This window comes from Argiope bruennichi, chromosome 3 (assembly GCF_947563725.1).
Source record: "Argiope bruennichi chromosome 3, qqArgBrue1.1, whole genome shotgun sequence".
NCBI lineage: Eukaryota > Metazoa > Arthropoda > Arachnida > Araneae > Araneidae > Argiope > Argiope bruennichi.
In genome coordinates, this window is record NC_079153.1 from 107,678,106 (window position 1) to 107,697,369 (window position 19,264).

Sequence of the window (19,264 nt, forward strand, 5' to 3'; positions counted from 1 at the left end):
AATGAAATGCAGATATTGAGAATCGTGTTAATTCAATTAATAAGTCTATTTTTATGATACAAATAGTAAGATAATTGATAATCTAAATAAAGAACACACACACACACACACACACTTATATATATATATGATTGCCAAAATGTGTGATGTAATATGTTATTACATCACACATTTACATCATGATTGCATCACATCATTACAAGAGTGTGATTTAAAATGTGATGATATGAAAGTATTTTACTATTTATGGAGTAAAAGTCTTTTAAGCTAAATTATCTCACATTTCTACCTAAGAGAAGGTGAATAGTTTGTGTACACTCAAATATTTTTATACATGTTGTTTTCTTATGTAATGAACTTTTAAATATTTATAAATGATTTTTCCCAAACTGAAAATTTACTTTCACCAATTTTATTTATAATTGAATAGCCGTCTTTAGCAATCAGCTGGTTCAGCAGGCATATTGGTTGTATTACTTTTCAATTGAATTTCTCAGACATAGCTTCATGTCAAAGATTCAATTGATTGATCTATTTTTAATCCACAAATTATCATAAATATTCGTCTTATTATTTTGGTTGTCTTATATATGTTCTTTTCATTTTGCTTATGAACCTTTCCGATGGAAATCAGTTTCATGACGTTATAGAGCTATTAAAAACAAAATTGTCCGGCTTATCTTCTTATTTTTGTAGTACTGTGACTTCAATTTTTTTTCGTTGTGTAAACTCACAGATGTTAACTGGAATCTTTTTTTTCTTAGCTTTCAATAATGGGTGAAAATCATGAGATTAAGCATTTGATGAAACAATGAAAACGTTTTGAATTCCGGGGCAACAATACATTATATTGTTGGAAATAAGAAAATGTATATATATATAATTAAAAAATTGCCAAAATTCAGAAAAAAAAGTTTTACGAATTTAAAATATTTGTTATTAGAAAGATATTTTTTAAAATTTTGAAACGGTTTAAAACTTATTTTCGTGTAAGGATCCTCTGAGGTAATAAAGGATCCTCTGAGGTTTTAGAAGTTATCTAGGAAAATACCAAAATTCAACTTAAATGTTAATTAAAATTTCAAAAAAATATCATCGAGATGCACTTTTCTAACGTCCAAGGTATAAATGCGCCAAATTTGGTACCTGCGTGTTAAACAGTCAGACCTGTAGAGCACTAAAACACACATTATCTTTTATCATTAGTAGATAAATGAATTTAAACAATTAAAAATTAAGTTTCTTATCTGAAATATTTGTGAATTATTTGAGAGATTCTCTAAATTAAGAAGAAAGAAAAGGGACTGAAACTTATAAGCTTTTCCTTCCTCCCTCCTATAGTCACATTCCTATTCGAAATCTATTTGAGCATCTGAAATGCATTCAGGCATTGTCTTCAGTGTTCTTTTCACTTTCTTTCCTGATTCATTTTTTTTTATTCGTTTCCTTTCCCATTTGTTTCCAAGTTATTTTTTTACCTTTTCACAGATTATATGAATTTTGTATTGCATTATGACTCTTGTTATTTTTTCTGTCTGCATACTTTCTTGTTATTTTTGGGATATAAAAATACTTTAAACCGCCCTACAGGGAAAACTATTGCACTCACATTATCGAAATTCGGAATGTAGCTAATTCTTATTGAGTGGATGTTCGTTGAGAAAGAATATTTCAAAATTTTCATTACTTTATTTAATTAAGTAACCAGCGGGAGCGGTCTTCGTAAATTTTTCTCGCTCACTCTTTAATAAAGGTATTATACCAGAAAATTTCTTGTATAGCATTGGCGTAGAATAGTTACGAAATTTAACCTTTCGCGTAAATTTAGCATTTTTACTGAATCTATCATGGCATCCTTGGCAAGTTTTATTTACGATTAATCCGTGGCATGCGGTTAATAATATACGAAAATCGAATTTTTAATTTAGACGAGTTTTTCTCAACCGACTGAAACAAAATTTGATACAGACTTACACGTGCAGTCACAAATTTTTTGAGTTATCGCATTTACATGTTTCTGAAGGTACAGACCGACAGGCGATCAACCCTTCATTCAATTTGACTCAAAACTTGATATCTGTCTACAATATAGATATTAAATCTGTGTACTGAATCTTATCCATCTAGCTCTATTTTTTTTTTTTTTCGTATCGCATTAGCTGATATTCTATGAGCCGGACAGACAGACTTCCTCTGATAGATTTTGTTTAAAATTTGGTAGAAATTTACAAATTCGGTGTATCGAAATATCTTATATGGAATATCGAATTTCGTTTTATATCGAATCGTTTACAAAATCGTATATCGAATATCGAATTTTGTTTTATATTGAATCGTTTACAAAATCGTATATCGAATATCGAATTTCGTTTTGTATCGAATCGTTTACAAAATCGTATATCGAATTTCAGTCATCTAGCTCAAAGCGGTTTTGAGTTATCTTTATCATAGACAGACAGACATTTTTCAAAAATATGTTTTCAATCTCAGGGAGATCTAAAACGTGGAGATTCGTCAAAATCTCTTCAAATTTTTTTTTGCCGATTGTAATATTTTCTCTATACTTCGTATATGATAAAGTAAAAATGAGTTGAAATTTTAACTATTAATTTTACAGATTTATTATAACTACGTGTAGTAAAATAATAAGACTGTGGATAACAATGCCATTTTTAATAGCTCCCGTATAACTGAACAAAATTCAACGGACGTGGTCTCCTTGAAACTTTCTAGTATAATCGAATAATAGTGTTATCTCCCACTCCGCGTATGTGCCAGTAAGTCAGCCATCTGACTCTCCGACCCGCCACGAAGGCACACGGATTTAAACCATAGAAACTGAATGACCGGACCGCCGCAGCAGCAACATTGGCGGTAACTGTTGTTGAATCCTAAGGGCCGTCACCGGCCACGGTACAACCCTCCCAGGAGGAAGTACGTCCCGTCAGCTATGGGAGGAGTCAGATCCCCCACCTATTAGTGTGCCCTCCAGGGTGGCGGGATCCAACCACCATGCCGGAAGCATCTCATCCTCATTTCGAGGTGCCCTCCCCCCGGGGATCTTGGGCAAGCCAGTAAATGGGACTAGAGCTGGGGGTTTTATTTTCAGGGTCGCATATGTAAGAGTTTTCTGCTTCGTAGTATAATAAAGAAAATCGCAATTTGGAAGCTCTTTTTCCAACCATTGAACTGTAATTTGGCATAGAACTGCAATTTTTGCAGCCTGGTCATCTACTAAATTTCATTTATCTAATCGTTGCGTTTTTGATTAACTATGTTTGCATGCATGTGAATATGCAGAGTGACAGACGGTCAGCTTTTTGACGTATTTGGTTCATAATTTGAAACTTTGATACAGAAGAAGTGTATTCAATTTTATTTATTTATCGCCCTGCCTTTTGTAATTCTTGTGTTCACTTGCTCTTAGGTAGACAAACGCATTTTCTCTGCATGGATATTTTTCAAAATTAGAGTGAAATTTGCAGATGTTTTACAAAATAATCATATTTATTCACAGACATACACACTGACATAATTTAAAAATGTAATTTTCGGATATTTCTAAAAGGTTTGAAATATGAAAATTCATCAAAATCTCTAGGTCGAATTTTTGAAATGATTGCAATATTTTCTCTTCGTGTGTTTTGAAAAAAATTACAACCATGATCATTTATTTTTTCAGGATGTATTTCTTAAAATTCTTAATATCTTAGAAGATTTTAGATACAAATACAGCAAATAATTTAATGAAATAAGAGAGAAAGTAAAATTGATTACGTATTTGTGAAAGTATTAAAAAAGCAGCGTAATCTTATAAAAAATAATTAAATAAAAAAATAAAAAAGCGTAAAAAATAAAAGCGGATGAAGATTTAAAAATGATATCCATCATGAAAACCGTTCCAATTTCATTCCAATAATGAAAATCACTTGTTACAAATTATACATCAAAATATTTTTAAAAATTCATTAAAATCAGGGGGTGGGGTGGAATTGGAAGACAAATAAATTGGAATCTTTAAAAATATTATTATTATTTTTGTATTAACGGTGAGTAAGAAATGATTTTTTTGTGATAACAATTATGAAAAATATAGCAAATTGTTTAAATTTTAACTAATAGAAATTCGAGCTAAAATTTAGAAAAAATTGCTCCGAATGCACATTTTTATTGTCCAAGATATTTTTGGCAATGGTCGTTCGTCCTTTTATGAAATCAACAGACACAGAAACAGAAAGGCACAACCAGATGCATGGACAGATAGACATTCTGCTTCATAATTAGTAAGAATTAAAGTTTTTCTGTGAATTTTCAAATGAAAATGTTGAACAGTATCTGTGACTCATTTTACAAAATATTAACACAAATGGAATTATATCTGGGGCAGTAGCACTAATTTTTTTTCGGTTTGCAATTTCGAATAGAAACTGAAATAAAAAAAAATCCAAAAAAACAATAATAAGCAACAAAACCGTCTTCGTTGTATGACAACAAATAAATAACGATTCGCGTGAATTCTAGCTAACTACTTCAAAATAAAATTAGTTCAGATATGAAAGTAGGTTGAAAAAAATTGCCCTTTCTAAGAGTATTGCGCACAATAAATTGGAAGCAAATGAAAACTAATTTACCTAAAGATCTTGTTCGGAACCATTAAACATTCGTTCTAGATATTAGTCGAAAATAAAATGAGAATGATCTTCCAAAGTTGGGAAATGAAAACTATTTTGTGACTCCCTCAAGCGTGTAACCATAGTTCTTTGGCATAGGTCGTGAAATTTCAAAGCAGGGCGCATTTGGAGAATGCTTTTACACACAAGAGAAACGCTAATTTTTTTTTTTTTTTTTTGGATCATAAATTAAACGCGTGCTAAAGAACTTGAAATTCTAAACATAAATATGTAGATAACAGTTTGGCTTATTTAAAAGCCAAACGATTATTATTTAAAAGCCCAATGAATCTTGGGAAAAATGTATGCTGAGCAAACGTAGAATGACATTTAGAATATTAAATAAAAAAATATTAAATTAATATAAAAATTACAAACATCAAAAATATTGAAACGAAATTTAAAAATTTCAATCTATATATACTTTTTGAAATTCTTGTTATAAAAGCAATCTTTTTTTTTCTGAGGAAAATAAATTATTTAAAGACGAAAATATTTTAGGAGATTAATTAATTGGCTTTAATTTATTAGAAGTTCTCTTAACTGTTTCTGAAAAAATAATAAATCAGAAATAATATCATAAATCTGTATATAGGCCTAAAAATAATAAATCTGTGCATTCTTAATTCTAATAATTGAAATTCTTATTGTAAACCATTGAAATTCCTATTATAGAAATTATCATAGTGAAAAAAAAAACAATTAATTTAATGATTAAAATATTTTAGGTGATAACTCTAAATAAAGTTACTTTTTTAGAAATTTTTCTGCTTTAATCACTGTTGTTAATTAAAGAAATTTGCTAGAAGATTACCATAAACGTCAATTTTAGTACTTTTTGGACAAAATAAGAATAGAATAATAAACGATAATAATAATAAGAAGAAACGATCAATATTTAAAATTCAAGATACAATAACGAGCGCTTGCTTTTAACAGTGATGAAATCTTATAATACACGAACTGGAAGTAAGATGTGCTCCCGATTCCAATGCAATGATCTCGAATTTAAATGTTTATCTCTAATTTTATTTGAAATATACGCGATGGCAACGAGTATGAAAGATGATGGAATACTTAAAAGATACGGTAATTGGTTGATTTGTAAAATGTTTAATGTAATATATTCGTAAATATATGCAAATATTAATGTAAATGATTATAAAATTGCCACTCGAGACTCGACGCCGGATTTGAAAGAAATATTGAAGAGCAGCAAATCTTTGCTGAATTAAAAAGTAAGTCAATCCTGATTAAGAGATTAAATCTTTGCCTTGAAATTCTAAATGCTTGTTTGGTGTACATTTGAGTCATAGTTTAGTGTTCTCTTAAAATGGCGTATCTTATTAAGCAGATAAAAGAAAATATATTGGAGTTAACCATGGAATCGGCTTTCGGTAGGTGATAAATTCAATCATTATAGAAGGAGTGAGGGTAATGAAAAAAAAAAAAAAAAAAAAAGAAAGCATTTCAATTGAAAATGCTGAAAAAGAAAAAGAAACAATTGTTGCTGAAAAGAAGATGCCGTTCGAATTAGAGAGTGTTTAGATTACAATTTTTGATTCGGAATAGTGATAATGTAAATGAAACAAATTTATTAAATGCTAAAATTGATTTTCCTAATTTAGAACTCAAAAAATTAGTTTAAATCTTATTTTTTTTAAAAATGTAATAAAAAATATGCATTGCTTTTATATATTATTATTTTGAAAATTTCTTACTAAAATTTTGAGTTCTCTTATTATATGTAAAGCTAATTAATTACTAATGGAAACATAAAGATTCCCTGTAAAATTAAAAATATATATATTTCTAAAATACATTTAATTCATTGATCTTTATTTTTAAACTTAACAAAAACTATAAAAAAATTAACAAAAAATTATATTAAACAAAAATTATCACAAGATAAAATAAGCATATACTTATTATTGTGTTTTGAGGCCTAGTGTTACTAAAAACCAAACCAATTTGACATATTTTGTTTTCAAGGCGACGTCTATATGTAGTTTTGGTTCCTTCCAGGAGGATTTTCGGAGAAAACTGGACCTCATTTGTGCTTCATTTAGAGTTAAATAAAGGTTATATCTAATAACTAGCACAACCATAGCGAACAATGTATTGCTAAAATGTACTTCGTTCTATCTGTTTTAAAATCATGCCGATTAAAAGCACTGGATGAATGTAAAACACAATCTTCTACCGTGTCCTAATATCCTTCTTAATCTGTGTCCTTTGGTGTATAATTTTGCAGTTCATTTAGTGGTCCGGAGAGAAAAAGTAGAATCCGGGGATCAATGGCATTATTTTGCCTCTCTCATTATCAAACGTGGCTTTGTAGGTTTTATGTGGTTACTTTCTACTACATATCAAAGTACAAGTGCTCATGGAAATATTAAAGTAAAATATATCGAATGAGTAAAATATGGAAGAACTTTACAACTTTAAGTTTGAAGACAAAATTAAGGATTGATAAGTGCAAAGCACCATTTTGGAATATATTGAGGATGTCGGGAATCAAATTATTAATACCGATGAATTGAAGACTGAATTATGTGTTGTTTCTTGTTTTAATAACGAAGATGATAAATCATTTTCGACAGTATAGAATTTCTTGTGATGATTCATTCTTTATAGCTGAGGCTTATGCCAAGAATTTTGTAATGAATTGAGCATAATCGGATACAACTTTGAACATATAATTATTGCTTCAAATTCCAGTTCTACGTTAATATTTCTGGACACAATAATATTAAAAGCAAAAATGTCTATTATAATAAAATTGCCGTAGATGAAAACCCATGATAAGTAGCAACGAAATGAGAGAGCAGATAAACTACCGAAAAACGCTCCGAAGAAATAGAGGAGTCATTTATGTCGTTGTTGTTTCTTATGGCACTTGTCATAGACAAGCCCGCTGACAAAGTGAGCGATTTTTAGCCGAGATTTACTTCCCTTGTTTTTCAGAAGGCCATCTGGGACAAAAAGTACGACTTAGCTACTCATTCGTCTCAACCCTTGTTATGGGACGAACTTCATTCATACATTTCATTCACTCATTCACAGATCGTAATTTAGACCTGAATCAGAGAACGATCACCTCTCAACCAGTGCTCCCAGTGGTATTGCTTCGACTTGAAGAACTTTGTGACCATGGCAGTTTCATATGTGCACTAACCACCTTATACACGGAGAGTTTTCGACCAGTGGAGTTCGAACTCATTACCCAAGGGAAGCGAATCCAATGCCGTACCTTCCAGGTTATCCCTCTCCTATACTTCTATAAAGAGAAAGCACAATTTAAAACAACCAGCATTAAAAAAAAAAAAAGCAACGCAGTAGCGTGTGAAAGGTAGAATAACTCTTCACAAGGAAGAATAGCGGAATACTTTGAGTGGAAGCAAAGTGGAAGTAAAAATATGAAAATAGGACTTCTATTTAAACTAAGTTTTCACTGGGCATAGAGTTCTCAAAATCAATCAGAATTTCTTTTTGGAAAAGAATAAAAGATATTACTAGTTAGTAATTAGTTTTAGGTAAATCACATTCTTTATTTGAGTGCGAACTCTGAGAAATCGAAAAAGAAAATTAAAATTCAACTCTCCGCATAGTATTCTCAACAGAATACATCTTCCCAAGTCTTTTTGAAAAAGTGATTATAAACTTGTGAAATGGAAATATGGAAATGAAAGAATGTGTTTGTATATTCATTTTATTCTTCTATTCATATTTCTTCACTTTACTTATTTGCATATTATACTGTTATTATTTCATTTTATTTGCTTTTTCTGCTATTTTGCTTTACTTTATTTCCTTATTTAATTTATTAATTAACACAAATTGATTATTTTGTGTCTTATAATTTTGTATGTGTATGAATATGAGTTCAAGACAAATTTTCAATTGATAAATTTCAAATCCCAGTCGTCATCAGCGCTTTAGTAAAAATAAATAGTTGCAGGAGCATTAGCTTAACCTTCTAGCTCTTTCAATATATTTGATGTGGCATAAAAATAATTTTGATCATTCTATGTCAGCCTCTAAGACTGACAACCGGGGCATCTGTACCCTTCTTGTCCCACTCCCGGTTGCTACGTAATTGAACTTACTAACAGGATTTCTCAAAATAAATTCACAGACCGCCCGTTGTTATTCATAATGCGATATCCGCAGTATTCGGAAACTTGTGAAAGATTTTTAGTCGTGCGGTAAGCGAATTTAGCAAAACGGAAGTTTATGGAGCAGGAAACATATTTCATTTGTTTAATTTCCCTTCTTATACCTTTTACAAATATAAATGTCCGTTTAACCTACAAAATTCTCTAATAATTTAATTTGTAGTCATGATGAATTCATTAATCAGTTAATTCACTGATTTGTGAATTAGTTGAGCTGCTCCGTAATTTAAATAAATCTGGTGTTCATCTGATATTCATCGAACATTTTTATCTCAAAGTTTAAAATATTTTGAAATTTTTCGTAAGTTCTAATAATAAATATGTCCTTTACACCGAATTCTTATGAGTAATATCTAAACATTTTCGGAATGTTCTAATTTTAGTGAACTGTGAAACAATCGGTCAGAAACGACTCATTTCTCCGTCTTGAATTCTAAAATAGCATATTCTTTTCTATTTCTTTCAATGTCTGTAACTACATCCGATATAGACACGGCAGACAGCAAACAAAGAGCATATCATAAGCCTTCTTAATCCAAAAATGTAGGCGCAGAAACCGAATTTCCCGCTCTGCAGCTCAAACCGTGGCCGAATGAACAGATAAGAAGAAAACGAAACAAAAGATTGAAGAAAAAGAGTCCAAACCTGTCCACTGGCCTCGAAGACTTACCAACCGGGTCTGTGACGTCACCACACTCACTATTGCGAGCGAACACGATCAGCCAGCACACGCAAAACCCAACAAGAGCTGGCTAGATACGGTTTGCCACACAGGATAGAGATACTAGTTTTTCGGAATCGGTATATCGCTGCTGGATATGAATCCTCGGCAACGATTCTTCAGGATTCACTGTGTGGTGTCCCTATAAATTTCGTGTAAAATTACCATTAAGGAACAGTTTCTTGAACTTGTAGTAGTTCATTGATTGAGTTAAGGTAGAGCAAAGGTTTGTTTGCGGAAGTAACTTTTTAGTCCTTTTTTTCTTGTGTGTGATATTTATTTTTGGCATGCTGGTTATGCCGTAAGAACTGTTGATTTTCACACTCGAGGATTCGACCGTTATTTGGGATCGATATGAAGTGTCTTAGGATTATTCGTTTCCTGCTGGCTGCTGTATGCTGGATGGCTGTTAGTACTAAAGGTAAGTTTTTCTTCCTTTCTTTTTTAATTAAAAATGTATTAAGCAAGAATATTATTGAAATCATGCGTAATAAATATATGATATTATGCATTTCCCACTAAGCACTTAAATTATTTTTGATAATGATTCATTTGTTAGAGAATGTTAAAGGAGCTACTTGAAAAGAATGAAAGATAAATAAATTCATGTAGAACATTTAAAAATAATGACCATCTAGCATTAATGACTAATTTTCTTATTGTATATTGTAGCTGTATTTTCATTTTAATAAAAATTAAACCGAGTAAAAATGGGTACATTATTATTATTCATTAAAAGAAGATAAAGCTATTATACCTATATCATAAGCGCAGTTAAGTGTTATATTAATTTGAATTAACTATAAATTTACGATAACTTGAAAGTCAAGCATTTAGAAATGGAAATACTGAAAGCTAGAAATTGAGAAGTGCAACAATAAATATTGCGCACAGATATTTAAAATCTTATTTAAGAATCTAATTCAAGATTAAAAAATTTAAAAACTTTTTATGATATTTAATTTAGTACACTAGATGAAAAATGTTAGTAGTGAGTTATAACTCTAAATTGATTTAAAAAGTAAAGATAAGAATTTAAGGACTACTAATTTTGAATATCCTTAGAATTCAGGATAAGTCATTCAGAATTTTAAGGAAGTTTCCCCTGATAAGAGAGATCATGTTGTCGATAATTAGGAAAATTCTATTAACGAAATTAAAATCCTACATTTTTTATGCAAAATTTTCCTTTTTGACCATTTAAAATTTCCCTGTTTTAAATTAATTAGCATGGTTTGAAATATTAATTTTTGTGTTTCGATATTACAGTAAATTTAATAGAAGTGTTTCCAAAAGAAAAATACTTGAATTTAAAACATTAATTTGTTAAAGTTACAAAGAGTTGAAACTCAAATGGAATAAATTGCGTGAATTAAGAATTTTAGAGACATTTATTTTCTTTAAATAATTAATAGAAAAATGATATATCCGTTATAACTTAGGATAAAATACTTAACAAAAACTGAATACTTTTTACGGAAATTCTTTGAAGATAAAGATATTGTGTATGCGACCTTCTGGAAACTAATACACTGAGAATTTTTGTTCTGTTTTCCTCGGGCTGTCTTTGGTTCTTTGCTGTTACACATCAACAATTTCTTCTTTAAACTTCTATTATACATAAACATATTCCTTTCTAAAGATTTTAAGTTTTGTAGTATCATAATTTATCATTTTTACTTCGGGCTTATAGAACTAAACTGATGATGTAATTTTATATTTAGTTTAAATTAGAATTCGCTGGATTATTTTCAGTTCAACGTCTTATGTCCATTATTACATATGACATTAATAAATCAATTTTAATGCATGCATTTATTGAATGCATAATCAAAACTGTTTAGGTATAAAAACCAATGAATCATTTTTCAAAAAAATAATGCATGCATTATTTGTAAATTTTGTATGGAAATAACTTTTATCAGAAATTGTTTCCCGTTGCATTTAGTCAGGGATGTAAAGTTGGTAGAAATACTTCTCGAATAAAGATTATATGTAAGAAAATGCTATTTAAAATGACGGTACTAACGGAAAATATAATGTTTATCACCTGATAAAAATTATATTTGATTTTAAAGCACTGGTAAGATAATAATCGTTTTCTTATTGCTATAGAAGTAAAATTTAATGATTTAAAAAAATATTAGCGCTTTTCCTTTCAAAATGTATACACCTTAAATATTAAGAGCCATGTCGCTTTTGATAATTGCAAATGTAAATAAAGTCAGCTATTTGTATAAAATACTTAATTTATACATTCAAGTATTAGTGTTAAAATAATGTTCTATAGGTTAGTTTGTTTTATTGCCTTTTACCTCTGTTTTAACTTTTTTTCAATCAGAATTTTTTTTATCATTAGTCTGAAAAAAAATGTATTCTTCATTTTTATCATTTAACCATCTGTTTCGTACAAAATGGCCTAACTTGACTGCAATTGAAAACCTCAGGATCCAACGGTAAACTGAAGATCTTAATACATCAGATTTTAAACTATATGTTCTTTATAATGTTTGTTTAAAATATAAAATGGACCTGAAAAAGAGAATAAGTGATTTATTGAACAGCAAACGATAGTTTAGAATAGAAAATTGTAAGCGAGTATGCAAAATATAACGATGTTATTTGGAGCTTTAAACTATTCTCAGACAATATTTTAGTTCTTAGAAATAGTTTTTAGAATATTTCTGGAATTAGAATAGTTCAAATGATCCGGAGAATAAAGCAACTGCTTTTAATAACGATATAAGTGTTTTTCAGAAAAAATGTCAAACTAGATAGATGTGAATTGATATGCATGCATTAAAATACATATCAATTTAAATAATTCACATCTAATATAATTTGTTATTTAAAAACGATAGTTAATGTTTTAAGTTTGAAAAATTATGAAAAAGAAACGTAAGTTTTCTTAAAACTTCAAATAAAAAATGATTGCCAATTTTCTTTTGTTACGGCCGAATGTTCAATCCTAATTATTTATCGATGATAAGTGAACATATATAATTTTCGAAACTGAGAAGTTTTTCTGTTTTTTTTAAGAGATTAGAATTTCTCCATAATGCTATGAGTATTATCGGCTAAATCACATTTTTGTTAAAGCCAAGCGACTGATAAGAATCTAGAATCAATTAAAAACTTGGCAAGATCTAAGAACTTCACTTACAAAATAAAAATCTTGTTCTATTTATACAAAAAATATCATCCGTTGAATGACATGTTTTAAAGCGAAACAATTGATTAAGATCTAGAATCAAATAAAAATTTGTTAAAGATCAAGAACTTCAAGCATTAAATAAAAACTTGTTCTGCTTATGCAAGAAACCTGTAGAATGATATAGATATAAAATATCGGTGTTTCTTTTATATATGTATTTGAATATAGACCTTTTGTGGATTTTAAGTAAAGCGAAATTTCCTATGACATATAACATTTTTCTTTCCTTAATAGATTATTTAGTATAGTTACAAATGGTTTGTGGTCGGTTTTCCTTGTGCCTCTAAGCCGTACACCTTGAGAAACTTGCCAATTCTCTTTTCTAAGACCTCCGCAACAGTTTTGCTTTTGACAGGATAATAGTTAGAAAGGGAAATTTCTTTGTTCGAATTATTTGATGTTTTTGTGCGAATCATGCGTGTCATTGTTTGAAATTTTTAAAAATAACTTTAAGGATACAAAATAAATAAATTAAAAAAACTAAAAAACAGTTTTAGATTTGTATTTTGGAAGAAATACTTTCTATTGTATTTGTATTTAAAAAAAAATGACATTTTTTTTAAAACTTTGTTGTCTACTTTTTTTTTCGCATTTCAGATTCTAGAATCAATCATTTTGTTCGAAATTCTGAAAAAAATTATTGAAAATTATTATTTATTTTTGAAAAGAATGATAAGATATGGGCTGTCAAAAATGAATGTGAAATGTAAATTGAATAGTTAAAAAAAACAAAAAAACAAAGAAATTTGCTATTGCTTGGTAAGAAAATTAGTGGAGGGTGGAAATTAAACAATTCCTATGCATTGTTTATGAAAAACTACGGCTTAAAATAATGTCAAATCTGTCTCTTTTTCTTAAAATGGATGACGGGAAAATAAAAAATGAAAAAACATCAAATAAAAATAACCTTAGAATTACTTATTTCACATGTCGCAATAAAATTGACATGTTGTAATTAACTGTTGTTGTAAAATGTACATGTTGTAATTAAATTTCGGTAGATATTACAATTCTAATGTTAAAGTATTAACATGTTGAAATGAATTCCGTTTGAATATTTGGTGCATGGGACGATACATTTCTCTTTCTTTGTCGTGGATTTCTGAAATGTTTGAATTTGAAAAGGCATCATTTGTTTTCTCATACTCAGAAGAGCCCATTAAATGTAGGGGTTCTTTGGAAGACGATTCATTTTTTTCAACTGAATGTTGAATAGAAATTTTTTGACTATAATATCTTCTACATCTATTAATGCAATCATCAGATGTGACTACATAGTTGGAAAAGCATTTTTGAATGTTCGTTTTTACATCCGATTGTAACGGCCGTTGACACTAAGTAGTAAATATTCAATTTGATACATTGAATTTGCCTTGCATTTTTTTCTTTCCTTTCTTGCTTGAAATTTTATTTTTCTTTCACCTTTCTATTACGCTTTATTTTGTTATTAATACTGTATGCGTATTAGATCTTGCTTATACTGCACAATTTCTAATATATGGAGTTGAATATTCATCCTAATTTCATTCACAATTTAATGAAACTCCAATTTCAGGAATATCTTTTCTATGGAAGACTGCTGACCATGCTTGTGGTGGTTAAGCTTCTTTCCCACTGGAGTGGCATGAAATTCTGAAAAAAGGGGAGAGGTGTCCAATGTGCCATATGACCGACCATATATCAGACGTTGTTCACCAAGTCTGCGGGAGTAGTTCTTGCATACTCTCTAATAAAGATGTTGCCCCAGAGAACGACTTGCTTGACACTGACGTATAATAGTTAACGAATGTTAACCTTTAATGTGAATTTAATAGTTTTACTGAATTTTTCGTGAGCATCTTGGCGAATTTTTTGACTATTAATGCCTGTATCCGAACACTCATTCATCGTATGCAAAAATCAAATTTGTGTTTTAAATGAGCTTTTCACATACAAAATCACATACTAAATTTGATATATTTAAATCAGCACATTTTTGAGTTAATGCGTATACATGTTTCTGAAAGTAGAGACCGACAGACGATCAACCCTTTGTTGAATATGGCTCAAAACTTGATAGATGGCAACATTATAGATGTTAAATCTGCGTAACGAATTTTATCCATCTAGCTCTCTTTGTTTTATAGTTATCGGGTTAACTTATATTCGAACAGCCGGACAGACAGACTTCCTCTGAACGGATTTGCTCTGAATTTGATAGAAATCCGCAAATTTGGTGGGAAGAACGTGCACCCATTTCATCCGTTTTACTCAAAGCGTTTTTGAGTTAGCTTTGTCACAGACAGACAAACAGGCGGATGGACAGACGGACAGACATTTTTCAAAAATATATTTGACTCAGGGAGATCTAAAACATGGAGATATATCATGTTTTAGACCTCCCTGAACATTTAAACATTATGTTCAAATTTTTTGAATAGTTTTTTTTTTTTTTTATGCTTCGTGTACAAAAAAGCAAAAAAAAAAAAAAAAAAAAAAAAAATCTGTTATTATTTATAAAATAAGACATAAATAAATTTTCATGAATATATTAATGGAACTTTCTATAATAATTAATATATCAGTGTTATATAATGGCAATTTTTTATTGTCTGGCAATAAGAAATATTTAAGAATAAATATACTTATTATAAATAGTATCTCTAAATGAAGTTACGTAAGTATTAAGAGTAATTCTTAAAATCTAAACTCAAACATTTCCACTTGTCAAGAGAAATGAATGTGTGGGCAATTTTTTTTCGAGCGACTATATTTGTTATTTATATCTTCAGACGATTTTCCTCTTAACTCATTAATATATCATTATAATAATTATAATGAGAAACTGATGTCGCGTTGCAGTAGTTAAAAATGTAGAACGTGACATATTTTTCTCCCGCGAGCCAATTGTGTTCATTAAACATTAATGTTCCAGTAATATCGCGTGCCATGTTTCACTTCTTCACTAACCCATTACACTGATCAGGCGTTACTAATGGATTTCAGATAGTATAAAAAATACACAAATAAGCCTTCTGAATTTTTTTTAAATTTATAAACTAATTGATTGTAGTGCTTTCTTTATAATAATTAAAAGTGAATTCTTCTACATCACTATATGCAATTTTAGATGTGATATATCTGTTGTTTTCGAAATAATCGCGTATTTACTCTTAATGATTTCTTAGTAGATCAGTTTATCGAAATTCAAAGAAAATAACATATAATTGACTGACTATTAAACTATTAAACAAAATACTGGAATCCTACAAACATTTGATTTGTCTTTCACTTTCTCATGTGAATAATAGGGTTTTTTTTCAATCTACCCAATAGATACAGGACTTGTTTAGCATCTAGCGAGCTTAACATCTAGCAATTGTCCTTTTCTGTAAAAGGTTTGAAAGTTCTGGTAGCTTGTTAATCATCATGGGTTTATTTGCTGAATGTAAGCATTTAAAAGAAGAAATATAGCATGGAAATAAACAAATGTCACTGGTATATAAGTTATCATTTAAAAATACCATGAACAACAACGGAATCAGGTAAAAAATGCTTTCAAAAATATTTCCTGAATTAAAAAAGATTCCTTGTATTTACTTTCTCGTATACGTAGTAGAGAAAAAGCATTGTAATCGTCAAAAAATTTGAACCCGAGATTTCAATGAGCCTCCAAATTTTTGACTTTCCTAACTTAAAAAAAAAAAAAAAAAAAAAAAAAAAAAAAAAATTGAAAACTGTCTCTCTATGTATGACAAAAATAAATCAAAATCTCTTAGAAGGAGACACAGGAAGTAGACACATGTATACAAAATATGTAGATTTTTATCAAATTTTGAGCAAATTCCGTTCAGAAGTCTGTCTGTCTGGCTAGTCGAATATAAATTAACACTATAACTACAATGCGAAGAGAGCTAGATAGATAACATTCGGTAGGCATTTTTAATATCTATTGTGTAGACATCTCTTAAATTTTAAACAAAATCCAACAAGGGTTTGGTTGTCTGTCAATCTGTATTTTCAGAAATACGTAAACTTTATAACTCAAAAATGCAATGACTGAAACGTATCAAATTTGGTACATGATTTTCCGACAACAAATGTAGTTCTGTCTCAAAATTTTTGCTTCAATCGAATGAGTAAAACGCGTCTGAAACACAAACTCGGTTTTCGGATATTGTTAGATACATGTCATGGATCAATCGTCAACAAAAAAAAAAAAAAAAAAAAAGAGAGTGAAGGAGCGCCCGATAGATTCAGCAAAATTGCTATATTCACGCGGAAGATTAATATTTCATAACTATTGTACGCCAATGCCAAACAGACAGCTCTCTGGGATATCATCTTTATTAAATTGTGTGTAACATAAATTAGCAGGGCATATCTCGTTAGTTTCGCTAACGACAATTTCGTTTTTTTTTTCTCTCTTCTTAATGGAAATCTAATATTTTTAGCAATTTGTCAGTGAAGGATTATGCATCATTTAGTGCAGATTATGCATCATTTTTCCAGTTTCTGGATGTTCATAATGTAAGAGTTAGCCACCATATCATTGTAATATACTAGAAAAATATTCATATAAAGCATAGAAAATAAGAAATGAATTTGCTTAAATTTTTAAAATAAATATTATGATATAGTTTCAAAGAGAGAAAAATAACTGAAATGATAATTCCCTCAACCATTTCACTCTTGCAGATTAGTTTGTATTACAGCTTTTCTTTCGAAAAAATTTCAGGTTTCATTTACTATTTACTGGTTATTTAGATTTAAAAATGATTAAAGGGAATAACCTAAGTAACTGTCTAAATGTGTCATCATCCTTAAAATTAAATGTGCATTGCCGAGAATACTAGAATAACAACGAAAATTGTCAGCTCTTTTTGCTTCTCTCTGTTCTTTGCCGTATCATTTCTAAGCCAATTTGGCTTTTGTAACGAGCTTAGTGCAATCATAAATTTATCAAAATGAGCTTTATATATCTTTCGGTTTATTTTAGATCTAGACATACATATTAGAAACTAAGCAGGTTATCTAATTTGTAACAATTTTCTATTGTTACCACACGTTTAATACTCAATCTTTGCAATTAATCTCATTTCAAACTCATTCAATTGTTTAACACGCATTTATCTGTAGCATCTGCACAAACCCTTCGAGAAAATCCTTTCTCATTTCTTTCAACAATTACTTTTAATGCTTACTTAAATTAACCGAAAGGGCAAGTTGCCATTTGTTTAACCACTGAAGTCATTATGTGTCACAAAATGCAAATGAGATATGATCGACCGAATTTAAATAAAATACGGATAAACAAATGCAGACGATATTATCTGATATTTCCTTGCATTGTACAAAGAAATGGGGGAAATGGTATTTGTAAAAACAAATTAGTCCACTTAAGCAATGAAATATGTCGTAGATTGAATCCTTCTGTCTGGGTAGAAATGTGGGTTCATTTATATTCTCCTGCATAGAAATTGATTGAAATGAGGGAAGAATTTCCTTTAAACTTTCCTCTATTCTGTATGATGAATCATAAAAATGGGCTCATGTCTGAGAAGATTTTTTTAATTTATTTAAATAGTGAAGACATTCATTTTAAAATGACAGGTATAAAACGCTGTATAACCCACAAAAACAATTTATGCATCAATCTTTATAGACTTTTAAAATAGTTTACACATAAAATTTTAATAAAGGGATTTTGAAATGTTTGAAGATTTTTATGAATTGATTTCTAATATTGTTTGTGTAAAAATAGCTTTACATTTTAAATTATTGTTTCTTTAATTATCTATGTCATTTCACCCGGAATATTTATTTTTTTGCTGTTAAACTATTAATAACTATATATTTTAGCTGTTAAACTATAAATGGAACTCGTGCTTTTAAAATTTCTCTTTCTTAATTGATAAGACAAAAAAATATGATTTTAATGCAATCATTTTATTACAAAATTTCTGCGCGATCAAATTTTTTATATAATACGAAATAAATGTAGTTGTGTAGTAGTAATTCTGCTTCAGAATTAAGATCCAAAGAAAACCATATTTAGACATACTTTAGAAACACCAGAATGAATTTGAACTGTTTATTGGAACAGAGAAGTTAGTTTAAATTTCATCATCCAATGGAAATATAGTTGTATATTAATATTAAATTAAATTAAAAATATGTTTAAAACTAGGAATAAATTTGCATCGAATTGAAATTCACATTATTTCAAAGGTAATTTTTTAAAATTATAAGTTAGCAAAAAAATCTTTTTGTGAGGTAATATTTTTAATTATTTCTTCTCGTAAAAAAATATTTTTGGTAGATGGGAAAAAAAAGACTTATGTAGATTTATGTAAAAGACATACAAACAAACATTCGTCTTTATGAAAATGAATAAACACCGTTGTAAACATGATTTCGGAGTTAGTTTTTTATTGAAACAAAATAAAAGTATTGCAACTTTCAGTTATTAATAAAAATTGAACGAAAGAAATTTAAGTTG

The 19,264-nt window shown here is 29.2% G+C and overlaps 1 protein-coding gene across 1 annotated transcript in view; it reads left to right on the top strand.

The window, feature by feature from the left end:
• Positions 1–9,580: 9,580 nt before the first annotated feature.
• The window catches only part of LOC129963790 (sushi, von Willebrand factor type A, EGF and pentraxin domain-containing protein 1-like), a 106,691-nt gene continuing 97,007 nt past the window's right edge, over positions 9,581–19,264 (top strand). The window contains exon 1 of the mRNA XM_056078344.1: positions 9,581–9,990. Coding sequence (XP_055934319.1) covers positions 9,924–9,990 — 67 coding nt within the window. The 5' untranslated portion in view covers positions 9,581–9,923. The remainder of the gene's footprint in view (positions 9,991–19,264) is intronic.